This window comes from Ochotona princeps, chromosome 7 (assembly GCF_030435755.1).
Source record: "Ochotona princeps isolate mOchPri1 chromosome 7, mOchPri1.hap1, whole genome shotgun sequence".
Lineage (NCBI taxonomy): Eukaryota > Metazoa > Chordata > Mammalia > Lagomorpha > Ochotonidae > Ochotona > Ochotona princeps.
In genome coordinates, this window is record NC_080838.1 from 57,927,967 (window position 1) to 57,953,589 (window position 25,623).

A 25,623-nucleotide genomic window follows, 5' to 3' on the forward strand; every position below is an offset into this window, starting at 1 on the left:
GATCAAATTAAATCAGTGTTCATTGTCTGACTCCAGCAATTTACATCTTAATTGCTATAGTGGTAGATTCATGGGTGTATCAATAATCCAAAGCTTTTGAAAACACCTTGGAGACATTCTAAATTTCATTCTAAGGCTTGCAGGAAGAGAGATGGGGAAGTCAGTTATAGCTACTGGCAGAAAACAACAGAGGTGTGGGGCACATTCCTGAATATGGATTAAAACCTGTACTCAGATCTCATGACGCCCCCCTCACCACCCCAGATGCCACCAAATCCCACTTGCCACCCCCACTGGTTCAGATGCAACAATGACTTGGCTTCATGGTTTATTCCCCTATCCCCACACTATCCACCAAAGGAGGAACACACCTTTCCTTCACCAAATTTGCCTTAGAAATGCTCTTAGCTCTAGGTCCAGAATCAATGTCTCTACTTGCTACCTAGCACTGCAGACTTGGCCCAGGACTTGGACCTTTATTCTGGTTGCCATCTGTATTGATGGCACAATAAATCCTCTTCTGTGAGTGAGCTGTTGCTTTCAAAAGTCTAGGCTAATACATATCTGTTCACTTTGACCACAATTACTGCTAAAGCAAGGTCTTTAAGAAGATTCCAGTAACAAATGAGTTCTCAATAAAGGTCAACTCTTCAGAACCAGTCTTCCGTCCACTACTAGTCTATTCTCCAGTTACCTGCAACAACTAGGGCTGGGTCTGGCCAACATGACAAACTCAATTTGGGTCACCCTCATGAGTGTTAGGAACCCAAGTCATTGAGCCATTGCCTATTGCCATCCAGGGTGGGCATTAGCAGGAAGCTTGAATTCAGAAGAGGACTAGAAACCTAAACCAGGTGCTCTAATATGGGCTTGGGCATCCTTGGCAGTATCTTAACCACTGTATCAAACTGTCCCTAAAAGTCATGCTAGGGCATGTCCAGAAGAAGCGGATAATTCCTCAAGTTCCTTGGCCTCTGCCCCATCCTGGGATATCTCCCAGATGAGGTTCTGGGCTCCTGGCTTCAACCTGGCCCAGCTCTGAGTGTTACAGAAATTTGAGGCATGAACCAGCAGATGCAAGTACATGCAAATAATCATAATAAATCATTGAAGTGTGTGTGCGTGCACTGAGCCAGTGTGTGCCCGAGCAGAATCACAAAGCTGTTTGCTCTGTAAGTGGTGAATATCTGGAATGTGAGCTAAATCATTTGGCTTGGCCCTACAAGGCAGCTGCACATTCAACAAATCCATAGCAGGCTAATCTTCTGGTTGATATTTTTTAAGGCCTGCAAAAAACGTTATAAATATCCAAATGGCCCTTGGCAGAAAAAAGTTTCCCACCCTCACTAAGGGGCTACTTCTCCACGTGTAGTCTATAGACTAACCACACCAGCATCACCTCACCTGCATGCTTGTTAGAAATGCAAAATTTTGGATCTGGCGCAATGGCTTAGTAGCTAAATCTTCACCTTGCATTCACTGGGATCCCATATGGGCGCCAGTTCGTATTCTGGCAGCCCCACTTCCCATCCAGCTCCCTGTTTGTGGCCTGGGAAAGCAGTGGAGGATGACCAAAGCTTTAGGACCTTGGACCCACGTGGGAGACCCAGGAGAAGCTCCTGGCTCCTGGCTTTGGATTGGCTCAGCTCTAGCCATTACAGCCACTTACAGAATAAATCAGCAGGCAGAAGATCTTCCTCTTTTTCTCTCCTCCTCTCTGTATATCTGACTTTACAGCAAAAATAAACAAATCTTAAAAATAATTAAAAAAAAAAGAGCTTTCAGTCCAGGCTGCCTTGGGATCCCTGCATGAAGCTTTTCAAAGCAGTGTCTGAAATCCAGACCAGTTCCCATAGGTTGGTTATGGGTTGTAAAAATCACCGGAGGGGAGTAGGCACAGCAGGTGAAGCAGGGGGCTTGAGACACTTGTCCAGGCTGGAACCCCAGTGAGAGTCCCAGCTCCTCAGCTTCTGATGCAGCCTCCCACTGGTGCATCCTGGGAGAAAGCCCATGAAGGCTCAAGGACCTTGGCCCCTGCCCCCATCATGGGAGGTCTCCGAGATGGAGCTCTGGGCTCCCGACTTCAGCCTGCTCCAGCCTCCAGTCCTGGGTGTTGTGAGAATTTGAGGTATGAGCCAGCAGATGCAAGTAGGCGATAATAATAAGAATAAATCACTGGAGTGTGTGTGCACACAGGGCCAGTGTGTTCTTAAGCAGAAGCACAAAGAGGCTTGCTCTGCAAGAATTTTGCCTGAACACAGAGCCAATAAAATCTTGGAGATTTTGTTTCAAACACGCACTCATTTTTTGCAAGGACATCGAACCGTTTCTCGCAGTTGTGTTTTCTTTGTTTTGGTAAACTGGCAGTCCATAAAGACCTTTAATTTTGGGAAAGCAAGTTCCTGACACCTCATTGCTGACTTGATTTTGCTCCCCACCCCGTGTGTGTTTGGGGGTGGGGGTGGTGCCGGGGTACTTGACACCTGAAGAGGACAAACGTTTTCATTCTTTGCGGGATGGTGGTAGTGGTGGTGCTTTTCGGTCCCTCGGTTCCCTACTTCACACCTTGGGCCAAGACCCTTTTTTTCTGCAGTATTTATTGTTAACACCGTGTCAGTGCAGTCTGCTGGCCCTCCTTGTTTTTCCAGCTTAAAACCAAACCAGGAAGATCTCCAGAAGAGATTGTGGCCTGACTAAGGTCGGATTCAGCCCTTTTCTGGAAACGCTGGGAGGCGTTCTCACTTACCGCCGTTTTCAACAGCCCTTTCCCGGGGTCCTGTTTCACACCAGCAGAAACGCAGAGTGGCAGAAACCTATAACAGATTGCTCTGCAACGCTCTTCTCCAGAAAGTGGGTTCAGGGTAGCTCTGTCGCAGGCGCCACACCTTCCCAGCACCGGCAGCCGGGCGCTCTCTGCGGCGTGCGTGGTGTGCGCGCAGAGTGCGGGGAAGAAAAGGGGCGCTGAGGGGGGTGGGGTGTCTGCCTTGGGGAAGCAGGCCAAGCGGATTAGGCGCTTTGTGGAAGGAGCTTGAAGCTTTCTGAGTAAGCAAGATTCAGCCTCCCAGCTCCGGGGAGTAGGGAAGGGAAGGAGGCGTGCGAGTCCCTAAAGCGACGTGAATGGCTACCCGGCTGCCTTTATGTCCCCTGGGAATCCCTTCCCAAGAGGTCGCTTGACATTCGCGCACACAAGATTGTTTCCAGGGTCCCAGTAGTTGATTCTGGGGGCGAAGGAAAAGTGTAACGCTTTCCAGACAGAAACATCCCCAGAAAGGACCTGAAACGGGCGTACCGGGGAAGACTGGGAAGAAGGGGGCGGCCCTCAGGCTGCGGCGCTCCGGGTGTGTTGTGAGTGTGGGAGGCAGAGCCTGCCGGGGAGCTCCCTGTTGGGTGGCCGAGGAGGTGGGGCGAAAGCCGCGCACAACGAAGCTGGAGCGCAGCCTGCCGCCCGCACAATCCGCAGCCGGGGGCGGAGGAGCCGGGAGCCGGTGGGGATCCTTGCTCCGGGAGGACTCGCGTGAGTCACCCGCTGAGCTGTCGCAAACGTCACCCGAAGGAAACCAGGCTCGGGGCGGGGCGCGTCCCTGGTGCGCTCCCGCGCTCTGCCCGCGCCGTGGTGTTCGTCCCCTGGCTTCCCTGGGCTCAGGTCCTCTACCCGGCGCTGCCCAGGTCTGCGCACGCTGAGCGGGCTTCAGCCCTAATCTCCCGCCGCTAGCGCAGGAGGAGTTAACTGGCGGGGCCCGGAGCGCCCGAGGAGGAAGGAAGGAAATTTTCGCAGTTTTGAAAGTTTTTCACTTCCTCTCTTCTTTGTCCCGCAGAGGTGAGTGCCAGGAAGCTGCGGCGGCCGCAGCGCCGACTTCTCCTCAGCTGAGCTTGCGCTGGGTTCCCGCGGCCCTCCACGGCCTGTGTGGGGACCGCGCAGCCTCGGGCTCCCACCTCCGCCTCGGACCTCTTCGAGTGCGCGCGCCAAGCCATGGAGGGCGCAGACCTGGCCGGGAAGATCCTGTCCACCTGGCTGACGCTGGTGCTCGGCCTCATCTTGCTACCCTCGGCCTTCGGCCTGTCGCTGGGCATCTCAGAGATCTACATGAAGATTCTGGTGAAAACTTTAGAGGTGAGGGGCCAGGATGGGAAGGGGGGAGGATGCTGCATGGCGCACCTGTGGGAACTTTGAGCTGGGTTGGTGCGGGCGGATCTTAGGGCAGTGAGAACCAGCTGACCCCAGGGATCCCGTGGCTAAGGTCAGAGGTAGGGGGCGCGTGTTTTGCTTTGCACCCGTCCTAGCGCAGCCCGCTTCCCGGCTTCTCTAAAACAGGAGGGATCTGGAAAGAGTCCGCTGGATCGCCTTTATTGGTTCCTCTGTTTTGCCCCCTACTCCGCGTTTTATCATTATTTCTATTTTGCCTGGTACAGTAACAATGCGACCGCCTGCGTGCTGGATTTATTTACATCCATTACGCCCTGCAGCTGTCATGTCAGTCACTCCCCTTAGTTTTTTACAACCTCAGGTTTCAGAGATCCTTTCTTGTACTGAGGCATCCTGTCCAGAGAGGTATCCTGTGCTACTCTGTGCCCAAGATAAGAAAAAACAGTTGCTGGATAGCAGCAAGAAGTCTGATTTTATTTCAGTGGAGTCATGGACATTTTATCTGATGAACAACACTTGGAATGACATTGAAAAGGTGTATTCTTTGACCTCAGCTCTCTGTATTCTGTTGCTTCCAAATCCTGAAAATGATACAGCAGTGGAAGTCACCATAAGAACAACTGTAACTTACCTTGACAAAAGGTGTTTGTGTCTGTTTTTAGTTTCTGAAGGCATATAAGATAAGGGAAATACAGATAAACTTGTACAGATAAACACATGAGCTGAAAGAAGTGTTTGAATTTAATCCAGTGTTTGCATTTAAATGTTGATTATGGCTCAATTCATTATAGCATATGTATCAACTCGACTGGATAAAGAAAATGTGATACCTATGCACTGTAGGATACTACTCAGCCATAAAAAGAAATAAAAGGGAATGAAGTCACAGCAAAATGGATGCAACAGGAGACCATGATGCTTATTGAAATAAAAGCCAGTGTCAGAAAGACAAATATCATGTATTTGTATGGGAGTGAAATGGCCACTTTGGGCTGTGATTGTTATTTTCACCCCATGTTTATGTTTGGCTTTCCTCTTTTTTACTGGAGTAACTCACTAGTGGTGACTAGAGAGTGGATTAAAATTGTGTCTGCAAAAACTGATGAAGAAAGGGGAGGAGAGGGGAGCAAGGGAGTGAGGGAAGCAGGGTGATCTTGGAACTGTGCTGATGGAACACATAAAGTCGGCTTTCAGTATTAACTAAAAGAAAGTTAAGGGTTAGAAACAGGAGTCTGACCTTGGAGGCTTGTTGGTGACACAGATGTGCCTAAACCCAGCACTAGAACCCCGGGCGTTTGTAACTGACCTCAGAGAGGCTGCCTACCTCTTGTGCCTGATTTATTTCATCTGTAACAGGGGGTCACGATACCATCCATATCCATAGGTTTATTTAGCTGTATTAAAATATGGCAAGCCCCTAGAAAAGTGGCTGCGTTGACTAGGCAAGGACACTTAAATGAAATTCATACAAGAATGAAACTAAAAGATAAGGAGGGAGGGTTTTGGGGGTGCAAAGCTTTTTTGGAGACCTATACATAGGTTTTTCAGAATATACATTTCCATTAGTTATTTGAAGGCCCATTTTTGTCTCACTATTAGAGGAATGGTATGATTGTAACATCTTTGTTACTCTGACTTAAATAGTACGTTCTCAACTTCCGGGCATCTTCGACTATCTCCCTAACTTCTTCTGAGCTCCTGGGTGGTTCCCAGATGCTCCTCTTGTTAGTTATTTAGCACACTTAAAGTTCTCAAAGTCCTTATGTTGTTACATGCAACTAATTCTTGCAGCCAAGTTCTTTTACCTTGAGCTGAAAATACCAGAGGCTAGGAGGTACTTTAGGAGGTTTATTTCTGCAGGGCAGGGATGGGTCAGGGTTGGTAGGAGAGCTGAGAAGAGAGAGGCAGAACAGCACCTGGGGGCTCTTTATGCCATTCAGGTGAGCTCACAAGGTGTGTGTGGGGGGGTGTTGGGATTGGGAAGGCTTGAGGGCAGGCCCCAGGGGATTGGTGCCTGAGACCGTCACACCTGATGCCCTAAGGATGGTTGGTAAGTGGGAGGGGCCAGGAGAGATTGGGGTGGGATTCTCAGGTGAAATGCATCTAATTGGTGAGCTCTGAGGAGGCGGAAATGGTGTCGGGTGCTAGATGGGATGTTCGAATCACTCCTTACACGTCTTTAACCCTGCACTAGCTAACTTCTGACACAGCTTCTCTTTTTGGCTACTCTTCGGTTGAGTCTTCCGTCCTTCATCCTCAGCCCCTTCTACTCGGAATTTATTTCTTGGTTTTGAACTTTTCTCACTTGACATTCTGAGTTAAGTCACGCTAGCCGCTGACTTTTTCTGCTGCTTCCTCCTGTGGGAACTTTTTCAGGATATTCTCACATTGGTAGATGGTCTCTTCGGCTGGTGTCTCCTCATTCTTAGAACTTGGAGATGACTGAGTTGTTCTCCCACATAACAATTTATACCCACGTGAGGCTGGAGTGAAGCTGTATCACGTGTGTTGGTTTGCAGGTGCTCATTCCTTAAAAGATATTCTTAAACGAGATGTCTAGGAAAAGGAGGTCAGCCAGGTGCTGCAGCCTGCCAGCTTACTGAACTTGATGGGGTTATTCCCAGTTCAGGATGTAGGTGACAACTTCACGTTTTATTCCATCTAGAATTGAGGAGAGTTTCAGACATGAACTCCTTGTTAACTGAGCACCGAAGAATACATTTGCTAATTATAGTGGCGGGATATGACACTGGTCTTGGATACCCAGTAGGTGGCAACCTGTAGGAACCACCCTTGTTGCTAGGGTGAGGGAGATGCTTGGCATTCCTGGGATACATGGAATCTGAATAGGATTTCACTTGGAGCTCGGATGTTTAGGAGCAGCCAGATTCATCAGGAAAGGGGTTGGGATCCTATGGTGATCCCTGCTTTGGGTGCAGGGGAGGGAAGTAGCCTCCTTCTGCTAGAAGAAGTAAAAGTTTCAAGGACATTTCTGTGAGGCTGGGGTTAGTGCAGTGGGCTGCTTTGCCCAACTTCTCCCAATTTTGTAAGGGTCATTCCCTTACAAAAATTATACCGTTGTTTAATAGTAGAACATCTTTGGTTCTAGATCAATGGTCTGCCTTTTTGTAGATTCTATTTAAGACCCAGTCCCTCTGTTACTCCTTTTCTAAATTTCAGTTGATTTGGTCCTTTCCTTTACATTACTGACCCAGGGATATCTTCTGAGCTGATTGACCAGGATTGTATATTTCTCAAGTTTGTTTGATGTTAATTAACATAGTATCTTAAGAGATCATGTAGTTTTGTGCATTGTGGATCCACTTTCATAAATTTTACGTCAGTGGGTGGCTTTTTCATGACCATACATTGCAATTTTGTAAGTTGAAATGTATGTAGAATTCCATCTGAATATAGCTGACTGTGATAATTGTTACTTGTCAGCTAATTGACCTCCATCCCTTGGTTCACTCCCCAAGTGGCCACAATAGCCAGAACAGAGCTGATCTGAAGTCAGGAGCCAGGAGCTTCCTCCAGGTCTCCCGTGCTGGTGCAGGGTCCCAAGGCTTTGGGCTGTCCTTGGCTGCTTTCCCAGGCCACAAGCAGGGAGCTGGAAGGGAAGTGGAGCTGCTGGGATACAAACCGGCGCCCATATGGGATCCCAGTGCTTGCAAGGGAGAGGATTAGGCAATTGAGCACTATGCCAGGGCTGGGATTTAACATCCCTTAAGGTATTTAATGGGCCAGCGCACCTATTCACGCCAACTCTTCCTCCTTTTTGCATTAATTATTATTCCTTCCCTTCACTGTTTCTTTTCTTCACCAGTTTTCTGTCTTTTGCAAAAGGTATGTCAGTAATTCTCATACAATTATAATGCATTTGTACAAAAAGTATCTCTAGGGTTGTGAATGTTAGTAGCTACAAGTGTTACAAGTCCGTGGCTGTTTACAATGAAAGATAAAAGTAGAGAAAAGCTGCCGGAGTGACATCTTGGCAGTCATTTAGCTCAGTTCCCCTGCAAGTCTCTTAGCAAGGTTCTGTTGTTCCCATTGGCAGATTGGCTAGGGGCACATGGTTTGAAATAGAATTGAGATTGTCATTTGAACCAAGAGTTCAAATTTTTTTTTTTAGTTGAAACACACACACGTTGCTTTCTATCCCCCAAATGCCTGTAACAGCCAGAGCTGGGCTGGGCTGGAAGTTCATCTGGATCTCCTGGACCTAGCAGTGCCTTTGGGCTTTCCTTGGAGGGCAGGGTGAAGTGCAGAGGGACAGTGTGGATTATTTGAAGCCATTTGGTGATTAGGACTCTTGCCTTGGGGCAGTTGTGCTCTGAGATTGCTCTGGGAAAGGTGTTCTGCTTGTGTATTTTCTGTACCGGTTGGTCTAGAGCTGGCCTGGTAAAAGAGAAAGAGCTATTTATTAGGAAGTGCACTAAGGAGCTAGCAAAGAGTGGTCACTGGGAAGTGTGTGTGTGTGTGGGGGGGGAGTCTGGTGTGATAGCTCTTCTGGCTCTACCTCCAAGTAACAGGATCCTGTAAGGGTGCTGGTTTGTGAACACTCGGAAGAAGCTCCTGGTTCCTGGCTTCAGATAGCTCTGGCCACTGTTGCCATTTAGGCTTTGAACTAGCAGACGAAATAGTCTCTCTATCTCTCTTCTTCCTCTAAATCTGCCTTTCTAATAAAAATAAACAAATTTTAAAAAATCACAATCACTAAACAAAATGATCATTGTGGTACCTACATTAAAATGTGGAGTGTGGGGAGGGAGGAGGAAACCACTGATTTATGCTTTGTGGTGGGTACTACACAGATTTGTTCCAGTAACCTTCACAACCACATTGGGGGGTATTGCTGCTGCAGAGATGTTGAAATGGGTGCCCCCAACACACTAAAGGTCAGCTTTGGTTCCAGCCAGGAAATAGCAGGACTGCATTTGCAAACCTGCATCTCTGGCTACAAAGCATGGGGTGCCTTCTTACTTTCCCTGCACAGTGAACCTAATTTTCTCTCAGCATCAAATGGTTGCTCCTCTAGCCTTAAAATTTGCTTGTCTTGAATGTTGTCACTGTATCCTGTAGGGCAGACATGAGCTGCTATTTTAGTCTAGGAACTTATCTTTTGGCAGAACATGGAGCTCTCTGTAGCATATCTTGCCATTGAAGGAATGTCACCATTGTCTGAAACAGCTGCCATAGTAAAATACTACCGACTGGAGGGCTAAATAACACATTTATTTTCTCTTCGTTCTGAAGGATAGAAGTTCAAGGTCAAATGTTTCTGTACACATATCCTGGTGTTTCTGTGTCCACATTTGCTCTTCCAAGGACACTAGTGAGAGAGGAACCAGGCTCACTAAAATGGCTTCATCATAATTTAATGCCTTTGAAAAGCACCTGTCTTCAAGTAGTATACTTATATGTTCTTGGAAGATGGAATTTAGGAAAAAGTTTATTTTCATGCAAAAAAGATGCACTGTCCATGCATAGTTCTTTTTTGTAATACTCATTTTCTATGTACCTTTCCACAGTCTTAGATAATGGGTAGTTGGAGTTTCAGCATGAACTTTGAGGGCATGTAATTCAGCCCATAATAGCTGGAAAATAGTAATATTTTTCAGCATATAAACATGGAATAAATTAGTGATGAAAACTACCATTTGCATAAAGATGAAGTCACATGTCCACAATCAAAAAGGGAGATCCAAGATGAATAGTGATTGTTAACAAAATTTATTTTAATCCCATCTTTGCTTTAGTTAGAAATGATAATATATATCAAGGCTTAAAGTGAAAATCTCCAAAATTATTTGCCATTAATTTGATGGTTGAAGAATCACAAGTGAATTTTTACAAATAAGCCTTCTGGAGAATCATGAGTTTTTTGTTGTTATTTTTAGAAAGTAATTTAGAGCGAACCTAGAGGATATCAATTTTAGAAGCTAACGATGTCTAAATTGACTCATTCAAGGGAGGAGTGTAAGAGGGTAAAAAAAAGTTGAAATGATTATAAACAGATATAAGCATGCTTATTTAGTAAGATGTCAAGGCAAAAACTTTTTGGCTTTGCATCGGATAGGCTCAACTTTAGCTGTTGCAGATATTTGAGGAGTGAACCAGCAAATGCAAGACTTGTGTCACCTCTCTGTCACTCTACCTTTCAAACAGAAATAAATCCTCAAAGAAAAATTAAAAGGTAAAGTAACAGAGAAGGGCTCGGTGCCATGGCCGAGCGGCTAAAGTCTTTGCCTTGAACGTGCCAGGATCCCATACGGGCGCCGGTTCTAATCCCAGCAGCCCCGCTTCCCATCCAGTTCCCTGCTTGTGTAGGTGCATAAAAATATATTTTAAACATTTATGAAAATCACATGTTCCTGTGTTTCTTTATATTCTGTAAGTTCAAAACAAAGGGACAGGTTTTCTTTCTCCAAGTCTCTCAAACCTGTAGATTTTCTTAATCATGGCACTTTCCCCTCGCTTCAGCAGGTAAGTTACAAGGTAGACAGTTTAGTTAGTGATTTCCTAACTCCTGACTTTCTAAGTCTTTGCTACTGCTTTCTCAAACTTTTTTCCCCCAAATATTATTTGTATCTACTTAAAGATGGAGACAAACAAAAGTATGGGTAGATGTTCTTTGCATCAGTTCACTCTCCAGATGGCTACTGTGCTTTGGGTTTGGCCAGGCTGAAGCCAGGAGCCAAAAGCTCTACCTGTGTCTCCCACATGGGACCCAAGTGCTTGGGCTGTTCTGTGCTGCTTTCCCAGGTGTATTGGCAGGAAGCTGGGCCAGAAGCCAAGGCAGCTGGGACTTGATGAGTGGGTTGTCACTCACAGCTTAACCCACTGTGTCGCAATGCAGGCCTCAGGGCTTTATGTTTAATTTCACTTGTGTATAAAAATGGTTTCATTATTGCTGATTGTCTCTAACCAGTTTAAATGAATCCTTGTTTTTGAACAGTGGGCCACGCTACGCATTGAAAAAGGAGCCTCAAAGCAGTCAGTTCTTAAAAATTCAGCTTCTGTGGGTAAGTCTACCTTTTCATTGTTATTGTTAAAAACATACAAACAGGGTGCTTTGTGTCCTCTACATGAGCATGAACCTGAACTATGCAGTGGAAGATAGTCCAAGTCCTTGTGACCCTGCACCTAAGTGGGAGTCTGGGGAAGAAGCTCCTGGATCCCGGGTTTAAACTGATCCAACTCCGGCCACTGGGGCCACTTGGAAGATGGCTCAAGTGTTTTGGGTCCTGCTACCCACATAGAAGCCCTAGCTGGAGTTTCTAGCCCAAGCCCTAGTCTTTGCACCTGTCGGAAGTGGACCAGTAGATAGATCTGTTTCTCTCTCTGTGTGTAACTTTGACTTTCAAATAAATAAATGAATCTGAAAACAAAAACCACTAGGTGAGGCTTCCTGTTGCCTGGGTTTATTATTATTTTTTTATTTCTCTTTTTTTGGGGGGGGGCTTATTCAGAGGTAAGGGCATTATGAATATTTTCACCTATTGATTTTCACCAATATGATTTTTGTCATGGATCCGCCTTTTCCATGGTACATCCCCAAAAAAGTGGAGGTGAATAGGAACACTTAAATCATAAAAGTTTTATTATTATTATTTTATTTTATTTACTTTTTTGCTGGAAAGTCAGATATACAAAGAGGAGGAGAGACAGAGAGAAATATCCTTCATCCAGTGATCCACTCCCCAAGTAGCTGCAGTGCTCCAAAGCCAGGAGCCAAGAGCCTCTTCCAAGTCTCCCACACGTATACAGCCTCCCAAGGCCTTGGGCCATTCTCAACTGTTTCCCAGGTGACAAGCAGGGACCTGGATGGAAAGCAGGGCTGCTGGGACACAGACTGGTGCCCATATGAGATCCCAGCTAGGCTACTGCGCTGGGCCCATGATGGTTTTAGCTCAGGCTGTTGCCTATCACATATATCATATCTCATTTGGTTGGCTGCTTTTCCTTTCAGTCTGTGAACCTGGGATTTGATTCTCACTGTTCTTGAACCTCTGTGATATTTAAAGCTGACATAGAATCCAGTGATGAAGAGAGCATGGCCCCTGTGGGGAGGCAGGCATGCCAGCTTTCCCCTGTGTTAATGCTCTAATAGATTGATATGCAGAGGACTCTGAGGCTCTGTTAATCCGACAGCCATGTGTGTCCTGAATGCTTGTTCCTCTACTGACTGTGCCCGAGAATCCAGAACTTACTGCTTGTGACAGTTAGAGATTTGTGATTTAGTTAGCAATTTCTAGCTGTTGTTTCAACCTGGTATTTGGACTCATCAGAGAACTAGTGTTACAATCCTAGACAGACTGAGAGAGGGTGATGAAACGCATGGAGCACTCATGTGCTTGGCTGGTGCAATCTTGGGTCTCTGGAGCATCATGTCTGTATGTGGTTGCCAATAGTAGCCCAACTCTGAGTTGAGCCGATCAAAGGTCAGGTAGAGGTCCCAGGCAGGCCCCAGGGCCACAGCAGTGCCGGTGGGAAGTTGAGATGTTTCTGAATGATACAGAATGATGCTGTTATTCTGTTAAACTCAGAGGGAAAGATTAGCTAAACATGGAGTATAGTTATGTTTATTTTCTGCACAAAAAAGGTCCTTCTGCTCTTTTAGTTAATGAGACACATTAAAAAATGATTTTATTGATTTGAAAGGCAGAGATACAGATAGGAGCTAGAGAGAGACAGAGATAGGTCTTCCTTTCACTGGGTCACTTTCCAAATGGTCACAATGGGCAGGGCTTGACCAGGCTGATGCCAAGAGCCACATCCGGGTCTCCCACGTGGGCACAGGGGCCCATGGACTTGGGCTGTGTTCTGCTGCTTTCCCAGGCACCTTAGCAGGACGCTGAATTGAAAGTAGAGCAGCTAGGACTTAAACTGGCTCCTGTTTGGAATGCTGGTACTGCAGGTTAAATCTTATTATGGCATTATAAGCCCAATAAAATGCACTTTTTTTCTTTAAAAAAAAATTTATTTGTTTTTATTTACAAGGAGATGTACCAGGAAAAGGAAAGACAGAGAGGGAAAGATCTTCCATCTTCTGGTTCATTCCCCAAATGATTGCATCGGCCAGAGCTGAGCCAATCTGAAGCCAGCAATCAGGAGCCAGGAGCCAGGATCATAAGGCTGTGGGTCATTCTCTGATGCTTTCCCAGGCATAAGCAGGGAACTGGATGGGGAGTGGAGCAGCCGGGACGTGAACCCACACCCATATGGGATCCTGGATTAGCCTGTTTGAGCCAAAGTGCCATCCCCAAAATACACTTTTTGAAACACATTTAAAGGTACCCTGCCTGGTTAAATTCCGTCTGATTTCTTTTATTGACTAATCCAAATAGAAAACTGAACTTGGAGTAATACCTTTGTGTTTGAACAAATCCCTTCTGTTTTTTTTTTTTTTTTTTTTTTTTTGCTGTATTCTGTTGGATCTTTCATTAAATACTTAAGTTATTGAGGTTCTTATATGATTGTGAGTAAGATGTGTTTAAAAAGCCTTGCTGTTGGAGTGGCTGTTTAGCCTCTTGTTAAAATGCTCACATGCCACCTTGTAGTGCTCGGGTTGGGTTCCCAACCCCGGGTCCTGTCTCTAGCTTCTTGACAATGCAAACCCTGGGAGACAGTGGTGGTGGCTTCATAACTGGGTTTGTGCCACAACATGGCTCAGTAATTGGGTTCCTGGATAGAGCTGCTGGCTGCTGGCTGTGGCTCCAGCCCATTTCCAATTGTTGCAAATATTGGGGGAATTGACCCAGTGTATAATTGCTTTCTCTATGTTTTTTTTCTAAGCCTTCTCTACCTCTCTCACACTCATACAGCCCTGTTATTTCACATTCTGCTTCTACATTTGAGAGTTTTTCCTCATCATTATCATAAAGACGAAGATAAATCGGCTTGACCATCTTTCCCCTTCCAATTAATTGTGCTAAAGTGAGAATGAAGCATCAGGGGAGAATATAGGCTGGCCCTTCTCCCCTGTCTGTGGTCCTATGAGAACAGATTTTCCAGAAACACAGCCCGAGAAAGCTAAGACAGTAGAGGAAGAACAATAGTGGCTCATTTACTTCTTTTTCTCAGCAGTCCTTTCCCTTTTCTCTAGAACCTGGTCTGCCTGACATGTTAGCAACACCTGTTATTTTATTACTGTTGTAAATAACACCAGGGATCATGTGAGTTTTAAGAGCCAGTAGCCTCATGCTTTAGGCATTTGGCTGCTTTCCAGAAGATGGCTAAGCACAAATCAGTTGGTAAGTTTGATTGAAATTATAATGAATATAATTAATTATATAATTTTAGTGAGTCAGGAGGAATTCCACTTTAATTGCCTTATAATACTAGCATAGTTTGGAATGATCAACAGTCAGATGTTGACATGGGGTGTGTCATAAACAGCTGGAGCACACAGAGGCTGTGCCTTCGTCATGTGGCTTTGTTCCCTGGAGAGTGTGGCTGGCCTGGCTCAGTCCTGTTGGCTGGAGGAAGGGACTGCAGCCTTCTCATGTCCTCCAGCAGGTACCCCGACAACGCCTTTGGGCTGTGTGGCCTGCTGTTCATTTAGTGCCACGCTGTAGTTCTCTAGCTTGTATTTCATACCCCTCAATGCCTACCCCTGCACCAGCACAAACACTCCATGGTCCTCTTCTTCAGAGAAAAGTTAGACTGCCCAGCATTTCCTTTCTTAGTTGCAAGTTTATATATTTATTTGAAAGGCAGCATTGCAGAGACACGAAGATCTATGCAGTGGTTTGCTCCTCCCATGGCTGCTGTGGTTGGGGCTCTGCTAGGCTGTAGCTAGGAATCTGGAACTCCAACTGGGTCTCCCATCTGGGTGGAAAGGGCCCAGGCTCTCAGTCCACCTTCTACTGCTTTCCTAGGCTAATTTTGTTTTTGGAATTCTGTGAGGCATTTGACCTTGTTGATTTACTGTAAACAAAAATGTTTTTTATTCTTTTTTTATTGGTTTTAAGATTTATGTATTTTTATTGGAAAGTCAGATATACATAGAGAAGGAGAGACAGAGAGGAAGGTCTTCCATCCAATGGTTCACTCCCCAAGCAGCCGCAATGGCTGGAGCTGTGCCAATCCAAAGCCAAGAGCCAGGAGCTTCTTCTGGGTCTCCCACGTGGGTGTAGGGTCCCAAGGCTTTGGGCCAACCTTGACTGCTTTCCCAAGCCACAAGCAGGGAGCTGGATGGGAAGAGGGGCTGCAGGGGTTAGAACCGGCGCCCATATGGGATCCTGGGAATGCAAGGCAAGGACCTTAACCACTATGCTATTGCGCCAGGACCTATTCTTTTTCTTTTTCTTTTTTTTTTTTCTTTTACATTTCTGTTGTTGGAAGAGGCAAAGTTTTTGTGATGAGCCATCCAGTGGTTAGGTCCCCAAATGCCAGTGTATGGTAGCAGTTGATTTAAACAAGATTTGCTAATTGCTGTACACCTTTAACCACCCATCTTAGTGGAATTCTGTAGAAGACAAGCATTCTTTTTGTTTGAAAACTATCAGATTAGATATTCCATATTTCACTGAAATGCAGTGTAATGAAAATTTAGTTCATCCATTTTTAGGGGTGATGGTGGATAATTTGACAATTACCTGGCAAAGTAGAAGACCTGAAAATTATACCCCATCTTCTTCCTCCCTCCCCAATTCAGCTCAGACTCAGCATGTGTGTATTAAGCGACATGTTAAAGTGTAGACAATCGACATGGCACAGTAGCCTAGCAGCTGGGGTCCTTGCCTTGAACGCACTGGAATCCCATATGGGTGCTGGTTTGTGTCTCAGCAGCCCTGCTTCCCATCCAGCTCCCTGCTTGTGGCCTGGGAAAGCAGTTGAAGACGACTCTGCACCTGTGTGGGAGACCTGGAGGAGGTTTCTGGCTCCTGGCTTCTGACTGGCTCAGCTCCAGCCGTTACAGCTGATTGGGGAGTGAATCAGCAGACGAAGATCTGTTCTGTCTCTTCTCCTCTCTGTATCTGACTTTCTTATTCCGAAGGAGAGTGATTGTTTCCTAGGAAGTGTGGGGGTTGGGGGTGGAATGAGAGGAGAAGTGGAGACTATTTTTTGTTTACTTTGAAAAATATCTGAAACCAGTATGACAAGGCGTATCATTTTTTTCCCTGTTAAATCTTTGTTGTTGTTACTTTACGGTTTAAAAAACCCAGCCAAATACAATATTAGTAATTATCCCTTTTTTTTTTTTTTGTAAGAAGGGAGAAGAAAAGCATAATGCCTGTCTCAGAGGAGTACTTTGGTATTTATCTGCTCCCAAACAGCCTGAGCAGTGCCGGGGGCCTCAACATACCAAAGCAAAGAGTTATAGAGAGGCACCTTACCCTTTAGATCTGGGTTTCTCAAATTCAGGCATTACCCATGGCTGTTATTGGATAATTTCCTGTCTTGTGCATTGTGAGATGTATAGTAGCATCCTTAGCCTCCATCCACTAAATGACAGTAGCATTTGTAACCACCAACAACGTATGAAGACATAGTTAGTGTTCCTGGGCACAGACTGTATGTATATCTTTCCTTTCCCTACCCCTCTGCCACCGGGCTGTAAGCCATAACTCTTAGAGGTAATGTGTTAACTCATTGGTTCTCACCCTCATTAGCATGGTCAACTTTCATTTTTTTAATATTTATTTTTATTTTGAATTTTGAATTTTATGATATAATTCTGTAGAGTCTGGGATTTTCCCCCAAATTCCCACCACCCCAACTAATTTTCCCCATATTGTTACAAAATGTAGTCCTTCATAAAGAGTTATAATTCCATCAGTCTTGTTTAAGTGTACCTGATATTGCTGGCACAATGTGAGACAGTCCAGCATCCCATTGTCTACACATTTCTAACAGTTTCATTGGGAATCCATCTTTGATTTGGAAGTAGGGATGCTGGTTGCATTGTGTCTTCACATCTGGATATAGTAGTCTCTATTACTCCATCACTATACATTGCAGTTTGCATGATGGTTTCCTTATGTTAGAGACAATATATGGTGTTTGTCTTTTGGAGATTGACTTATTTCACTGAGCATAATGGTCTCTAGTTGGGACCATCTAGTTGCAAATGGTACAATTTCACTCTTTTTAATGGCTGAGTTATATTCCTTGGGGTAGATGTACCACAGTTTCTCTAACCGCTCTTCTTTAGATAGGCATCTGGATTGTTTCCATGTCTTTGTAGATTGTGCTGCTGTAAATAAAGGATTACAGATCCCTTCTCATATGCAGTTTTAATTTCCTTTGGGTATATTCTTAGGAGTGGGAGAGTGGGATCATATGGCAGGTTTATTTGCAATTTGCTGAGTACTCTCCATACTGATTTCCATAGTGGTTGTACTAGCCTTCACTCCTTTTTTTTCAAGATTTATTTATTTTTATTGCAAAGTCAGATATACAGAGAGGAGGAGGGACAGAGAGGAAGAGAGACAGAGAGGAGGAGAGACAGAGAGGAAGATCTTCTGTCCGATGATTCGTTCCTCAAGTGCCACAACTGCTGGTGCTGCGCCAATCTGAACCTAGGAACCAGGAACTTCCTCCAGGTCTCCCACATGGGTGCAGGAGCCCAAGGCCTTGGGCCATCCTCGACTGCTTTCCCAGGCCACAAGCAGGGAGCTGGATGGAGTGGAGCTGCCAGGATTAGAACCGGTGCCCATATGGGATCCTGGCGTTCAACGCGAGGACTTTAGCTGCTTGCGATTAGTGATTTGATAAACAGAACTCTGGAAGACTGTGTAGTGTTCCTCCACCACATGGGTCAAGGGGAGGAATTATCCATTTGTAGCCTGGAAAAGGGCTCTCTCAGTAGAACCCAACCGTACTCATATCTGATGCCAGACTTCCAGTCTCCAGAGCTGGGCGAAATACATTTCTGTTGTGCTAAACCACTCAGTGGTACTTAGTTAAATCAGCATGAGCTGACCTAGACACTGCTCTAAGCCTTGGAAAGTAAGTGACTTAGCATTACACGCTGACCCGTGATGAGTAAGCATGATGGAGTGGTTCCAGCAGGAAGGGAGAAGGTGAAAGGTCAGATGTGATTCAGTGGTGTTACCATTGCATTGTGATGTGAAGAGTGGGGGAGAGCAAATTGAGCTCTGAATCCCAAAGTGCCAGGTAGAGAGGTCCTGCCACACTGTTGTTTTTTAGATCCTTTTAAAAATTTTTCATATAATAGGAGCAAGGTGGGTGGCATACCTTGTACCCTATTCCTCTATTTGCAGTGAAATTCTTCTTCTTTTTTTTAAATGAACTTTCAAATCTAGCTTCAGCAGTGATTGCTGGAGATCTGGTTGATGTTTAACTCTTAGTCCCAAACCCCTCCAGTTTGAAGAAGCTTTTTGCAATTCAGAGTGTTAGGGAGTTTTGAAAAAGAGGACAGAGATCCAAAGAGAATAGAATTGCACAGTAGTTTTTTGTGGTTTTTTTTGTTTGTTTGTTTCGTTTTTTGCACAGTAGTTCTTGATGCTCTATTTCAGAGTCCATCCCCTTGGAGAATTTGTTGATAGTGTTGGGAGGAGCAAACATCTCCCCAGGTAGGAACTAAATTGAAAAGCCTGTTTGGTGGTTTCAAGAGTGTTCTGCAGGCCAGCTTCCACACTCAACACATCCCTGCTTGCCACTGTGTCCTCTCGACAGTCCTGAACAAAACCTCAAAGCTTCTCAGCTTTGTTTTTATCTTACACTCAGACACCTGTTAATCAATGTCATCACCACTGCCAGCCACCATGTTAAACATTGATCCCAGAGTGCAAAATTATTCTTATTAGGGAGACTTTGTTAAACCTTGTTTTACTGGTGAGGAAACTGGGTGAGGAGGCTCAAGTAAGTTGATTGTCATCACACACTAGTCAAATGTTTATCTGGAATCAGAATTTATCTGTTCTGGTTAACATCTGTTAGCACCACATCCTACTTTGTAACCCAACCTTCTGATACTTCCATTTGTGGCTGGGGTGAGTATTGTATGACCTGGAGCACCTCTGCTGAGTGCTGCTGGCCTTGTCACTGTGATGTAATAAGAAATGCAGATTCCATCTGTGCCCTCTTTTCTTTCCTGGCAAGTAACTCTCCTGGAATCCTAGAAATGTTGAGTGTCTCTACCAGTGAGATGGCTGGTGGTCAGGGACTCCTGAAGAAGCTGTGGGATTCAACCCCAGAGTCGGCTTAGTGGATAAGGGGCTGAACTTTTGACCCTGCCTTACCTAGGGAGAGAGGTGAAAGGGTGACTTCACCTGAGTTATGAAGCCCTCATTGTACTTTTCTTCTTCTTTTTTAATATTTACATATTTTTTTTATTGGAGATGCAGATCTACAGAGGGAAGGAGAGAAGGAGAGACAGAGAGGAGAGACAGAAAGATCTTCCCTCTGCTGGCTCACTCCCCAAATGGTTGCAATGGCTGGAGCTGAGATAATCCAAAGTCAGGAGCCAGGAGTTTTTTCCAGGTCTCCTGTGTGGGTGCAGGGTGCCAAGGTCTTGGGTTGTCTTTGACTGCTTTCCCAGGCCACAAGCAGGGAGCTGGAAGGGAAGTGGGCTGCTGGGATTAGAACCAGTGCCATATGGGATCCCAGTGCATGCAAAGCGAGGACTTAGGCTCCCACGCCAGGCCCAAGGATAAGTAAAATTTTAAAAACAAACAAAACAACAAACAAACAAACAAAAACAACAAAAAACCAAAGCTCTTTTCTTTCTCCCCCTTTTTTTATTGATAATGCCTTGCTGTGTTGGTTGTAATATAATCTCTGTAATAATTTTGTGTCCCCTCTTTTGAATCTTGTAAAGATTTTTAAAAATTTTATTTGAAAATAAATTTATTCATTTATGGAGAGAGGGATATAGAGATCTTCCAACTGCTGGTTCACTCCCCAGTGGCCACACTGACTGTTAGGTGCAGGGACCCCAGTACTTGGGCTGTCATTCTCTGTTGTTTTACTGGGCGCATTTGCAGGGAGCTGGATTGGAAGTGAACAGCCAGGATTCAACCCGATGTTCATATGGGACTTCCATGTGAGATTCAGTTGCTGTGGGCAATGCCTTTACCTGCTACGTCACAGCACCATCCCCTCTGTTTACTTTTTTGATTGTTCCAAGTCTCTGCTTGTAGCACTAGCTTTTATAGGCAGAGAAAATGGAAGAGGTCTTCATCCTTCCATGAGGTCTTTACTCCTGCCTGCAGGTGACAACAGCCGTTCATTTCTCCCTTGCCTTCCCCCACCACATGCCCAAGGCTCTTGGGACTTCATGAAGTTTCCCAACAAATAAGAAGCGACGGCAGAGCAGGTGCTGAAGCATGTTTGGTACACAGAAGCCAGGGGACAAAAGGGCATCTTTTTTCTGGGAGAGTAAGTTCTTGGCCTCAGGGAAAGGAAAGATCTCCTTGAACTTGTGCTTCCACAGAGGCCCTTTGTTGAGTTGGGGTAGGAAGAAACCAGCGAAGATTGGAGGTTTTGGCAGTGGACAGAACCTTGAGGCAAGGCCCTTCCTCTGTGCAGCAACCTCAGGGATATGTAATGGGGGCTCTGCCCATTACCCCCTTACTCCCTTCTCCAGGTCATGTGTGTGGGGTTCCTGCTTTTCTTCCTCAAAGCACTATTTTCCTCAAAGCTTGGATTGGTTAGAAAAGAGCTTTGATTGCCTGCACATTGCAGTTTGCTGAAGATTCCCTGGGGAGCCAGTGGACCTGTATGTCTCCAGTGAATTTTTGGGGAACAGCTGGTGAGCTTGAGCAGGAAGAAAGAGCAGGCTGAGGGCTGCTTTTCACCCTTTGGGGCTTTGGAACAGCTTCATTTTGTCTCTGAGCTTTTGGGTGGGTGCTGGGAAGCCTGCATGTGCTTATTTTCAGTGGGAAATGGAGTGAATAAATGGGGCCCTTTGACGTATCTAAGTGCATGGAAATTGTAATGTATGCAGAGGATAGCAGCTTGGAGCCATGTGGACTGCAGGCCTTGAAAAAAAGGCAACGTGTGTTGGAGGCAGGGCAGACACCTAGCAGAGGTCATCTACATTACCAGAGAGCATAGCACTCTGTGTGCACTGTGAGGGTGTCCTTTTCCAGCTAGGGCCATCCTCTGGAGTTAAGCATTGTGAAAACTGATAATGATTTCTAAAGTTGATACCTTTAGAAAAACATAAGAAGAGTAGATTTTTGACCTAATGCATGAGATGTTATAATGCCTGCATCCCACATTGGGTTGTCTAGATTCTGTTCCTGTCTTTGGGAATTCCTGCTTCCTGCTCATGAGCACCCTGGGAGGCAGCAGTAATGGCTGCAGTATCTGTGCCACTCATGTGGATGGCTTGGGTTGAGTTCTGCTCAGGCTGATTGTGGCCCTGATGGGCATTTGGGTAGCAAGCTAGGGGACAGGAGCTCACTCTGTCTCTAAATCTCTCAAATAATTTTAAATCATAAACATAAAATTGAATGTTAAGACTTGGCATGGAGTATAGACGTTGACCACATATAATTAATGACATTCACCCTGATGGTAGACTAGGTAAAGCCAAGTCCTTGCTGGCAGTAAGCACATGTTCCCTCTCCCCAGGCCTGTGATGCTTTTTGTTTATTAGGTTGGTATCTATTCATGCATCATTCATATCCCCTCCTCTTCCTGCCTCTGCAGTGAGGTTGCCATAAATCTGCTCCAACAAGTTCACAGCTTCATTTCTATTGCCTCACATGTCCAAATCAGTGAGTGTACTTGTCTGAATATGGGCCAACCCACATGCTCCCTGTACAAGCAGACATCAAGTATGTGATGCAGGCAGGCCTTGCCAGCTCCCAGTGTATGACAGTGTGCAGCCTGTGGTGTCAGCAGCAGTCTGTACAGCAAGCATGTGGCGAGATTTGCTGAGTCACAGGGCAGTGTGTGTATCAGGGTTTGTGCAAGAGAACAGCATTTTGTCATCGATGCAGATTTGGAAAAAAAAAATGGAAGATCCTGCTGATTTTTCTGTTTACTTTTGGGGTTTAGTTAAAGCATTGCCTGGCCACTCCACCCTTTCCTGCACAGGACAAGCTACCCATTGCGCTCTTCAACCCACACCTGATTTAATCTTAGAAGAAACTGAGAAGGGATTTTGCAGGATAGGACAATCCCTGCATTGTACAATGAATGGAACTGGTAGTTCATAGTCTCCAGGAAAACAAGAAAGGGTGAAGTGCAGTTCTGCCAATAAAAAAAAAGCTGGAATGATTTTAGGAAAATGGACATCAGGTGGAAGAAAATGTAAGCGGGGCTGACACTGTGGCACAGCAAGTGAAGCTGCTATGTAGTGTTGGAATCCTTGTCCCTGTCCTCTTCTGATCCTGCTTCCCACTAATGCTCCTGGGAAAGCAGTGGAAGAGAGCCTGAGTGCTTGGGTCCCTGCATCCGTGTGGGAGACCAGGTGGAGTTCATGGCTCCTGGCTTCAGTCTGGTCCAACCCTGGTTGGTGTAGCTATTTGGGAAGTGCACCAGCATATAGAAGATCTCTCTCTCTCTTCTCTCTCTCTATCTTCCTCTGCCTTCCCCCACTCCCCTACTGTCACTCTGTCTTTCAAATAAGTAAGTAAATCTTCAAAAAAGGTAAGAGAAAGTGAGCAAAGGGAGGAGTGTAGTAGTGTTGGAAAGAGCAAATGTCCGATAACTGGTGTAGTTGGCTTGGAGCTGGGATACCTAAACAGGTGGTTAGAGGTAGAAAGGGTTGAGGTTGGACAGTTGGCTTTATGTCAAATCCTAAAAGGCCTTAGGCTGAGAAACTAACTCCTTGGATGAAAGGATCCCATAGTTCTGAGAGGACAAGTCTGGAGATTCAGGGAAGGGGAGTTAAGCAGGAAGAAGGTGGAGAAAGTGGCGAAAGGAAGCCATTGTGGAATTCAGGGAGGCTTGCACCATCCAGTGGGGTTGGTAGAGTGGTGGAGTGTCCCAGCCTCAGGAAAAGTCAGGACAATAGATGCACATTCGGCAGTTCTTTATAGATGAGGACATTTTAACTGAACTCATATTGGGAGACTGGTGAATACATCATAGAAAAGGACCAGGAAGAGGTCAGTGAACTGGATAAGGGTCAACTAGAAAAAATACTTGAGAATGAAGAGAGAAATATATATTTTTTTCTCTCTTTGGTTCACTAATTACTCTTTGGGGCTGTATTTTTCTCCCTAAGGTAATGAAAGTTGTCCATCAACTCTTTTTCAGAAGTGAAAACCTCAAGTATCTCATCCCTAAAGGATTATATCATGCAGACATGAGGTGGGGGGTTATTTGGAACTTCTAAGGCTAATGCAGAAATTAACTTTTTTTTTTTACATAAATATTAGATTGACCTGATTTGGAAAGTATGACAATTTAGAAACCTTAGTGCTTTGAGGCAGTGCTTCCGTGCTTGCAGAAGACTTCTGCTCTGTTTCTTGGCTCGCTTTCATGGTAGTAGAAACATGTGGTTGCAATGCCGGCGTTGAGTATTTTCTTGCCTAGGTAATAGCAAACATGTTGTACAAGAAACACTTGAGCTGTATTTTACACTTACACCCTGGAGACCTTTCCACTTTATTACTTAGAAAGTTTTTTTTATTTTAAAAATAGCTGTAGGAAATTTGATTATATGAATACAAATGGTTCTTTTAGCCTGTAGTTGCATACCATTTGATGCTAAAAATAATGCCACCATAAATATCTGTAGAATCTAAAAATATCCATACACCAGGGTTGCTCTGTGAAAGAGCATTTGTGATTTTTGATTGACATTGTCAATTGCCCTTCCTAATGCTTGTCTTACCACTAGGAGTAGACAGATGTGGGCATTTGTGACCCTACAACTTCCCCAGCAGTGCAATATATGTCAGACTCTTGGATTTGTGATAGTCTGATAGGTGAGGGGTGGAAACACACTTGTCTTACTTTGTATTGCTTGTGTAAAGTGTGTGATTTTGTACACAGCTCTGTGTGTATGAACAGTGTATTCATTTTTCTGGGACCAATCATGTCTTTTTCCTTTCAGGCTGCTCTGTGGTCCTTTCTCCTATCATAAGAATTAGCTTTAGTCTGCATTGCCTTGACCTGGGCAGATGCTTTTCATTTCTGTGTAGTCCAATTTATCAATATTTTACTTTCATAGCTTTTGAATTTTGAATCTTTCTCTTTTTGCCAATTTTTAAAAAATGATTTATTTAAGTTCATTGGAAAGGAAGATATACATAGAGAAGGAGAGACAGAAAGGAAGCTCTTCCATCCAGTGGTTCACTCCCCAAGCAGCTGCAATGGCTGGAGCTGAGCCAATCCAAAGCCAGGAGCCTCTTCCGGGTCTCCCACGTGGGTGCAGGGTCCCTCCTCAACTGCTTTCCCAGGCCACAAGCAGAGAGCTGGATGGGAAGTGGGGCTGCCGGGATTAGAACCGGCGCCTATATAGGATCCCGGGCATTCAAGGCGAGGACTTTAACCGCTACACTATCATGCCGGGCCCTTTTTGCCAAGCTTTAAGGAAATTCTCTGAAGTTTTCATTGATTACTGCTATGATTTTATTTTTAAAATTATGTATTTTCATCTATTGAAAGGTGGGGACTCTCTCTGTCTCTCTCCACATGCTAGTTTTTTCCCTAAATGCCTGCAGCAGGTAGGGATGGACCAGGATGAAGCCAGGAACTTGAACTCCATCTGGGTCTCCCACGTGGGTGACAGGGACCCAAGCATATAGTCATCATTTGCTGCCTCCCGGGATGCATTAGCAGGGAGCTAGATTAGTAGTGTAACTGTTAGAACTTGAATTGATTCTCTGATATGAAATGTAAGTAACCCAAGCAGGAGATTAACTCATTGTGTCACAGTACCTCTCCCATGAATTTTTAAAAAATTTTTTATAATTGGATTTTCAACTTTTGTATTCTGGTATGGTTGTTCAGATAGCTATCCAGTTGTCTCAGCATTAAAAAAAAAGTCCATCTCTTGGGGCTGGCACTGTGGCATAGTGGGTTAAGCCACTACCTGCAATGATGGCATCCTGTTTGGGTGGCAGTTCATGTCCTGGCTGTTCCACTGCTGATCCAGCTCCCTGCTAATGTACTTGGAAGAGCAGCAGAGGATGGTCCAAGTGCTTGGGCCCCTGCTACACATGTGGGAGACCTGGAATAAGCTCCTGGCTTCAGCCTGGCGCAGCCCCAGCCATTATGACCATTTGGGGAGTGAAGCAGTGGATGGAAGGCCTCCCTCTTCCTTCTTTCTCTCTCCTTCTCTCTCTGTGTATCTCTATATCTCTTCTTCTGTAACTCTGCCTTTCAAATGAATAAAATAAATCTTTAAAAAAATCTATTTCTGCACAGTATTTTAAGAGGAATTTTTGATAATTTCCCAAATTCCAGTATTTCTTTGATTCTGGGTTTTTTGTCCTGTTCTGTTTGTCTATTTCTTTTCTTTCTTTTTTATTTTTGGATTCATTTCTTTGAAAGTTATGGTGACAGAAGGAGTAACTGAGAGAGAACTAGACTGGCCAGCC

General features: G+C 45.0%; 1 protein-coding gene across 2 annotated transcripts in view; it reads left to right on the forward strand.

The window, feature by feature from the left end:
* Positions 1-3,672: 3,672 nt before the first annotated feature.
* Positions 3,673-25,623, forward strand: part of GPAT3 (glycerol-3-phosphate acyltransferase 3) — a 49,093-nt gene continuing 27,142 nt past the window's right edge. Inside the window, exons 1-2 of one of the 2 annotated variants that reach the window (XM_058667072.1) lie at positions 3,673-4,111; positions 11,103-11,169. In XM_058667072.1, the coding sequence (XP_058523055.1) occupies positions 3,971-4,111; positions 11,103-11,169 (208 nt within the window). In that variant the 5' untranslated portion in view covers positions 3,673-3,970. The remainder of the gene's footprint in view (positions 4,112-11,102; positions 11,170-25,623) is intronic. The other variant, XM_058667073.1, reaches the window with a different exon arrangement.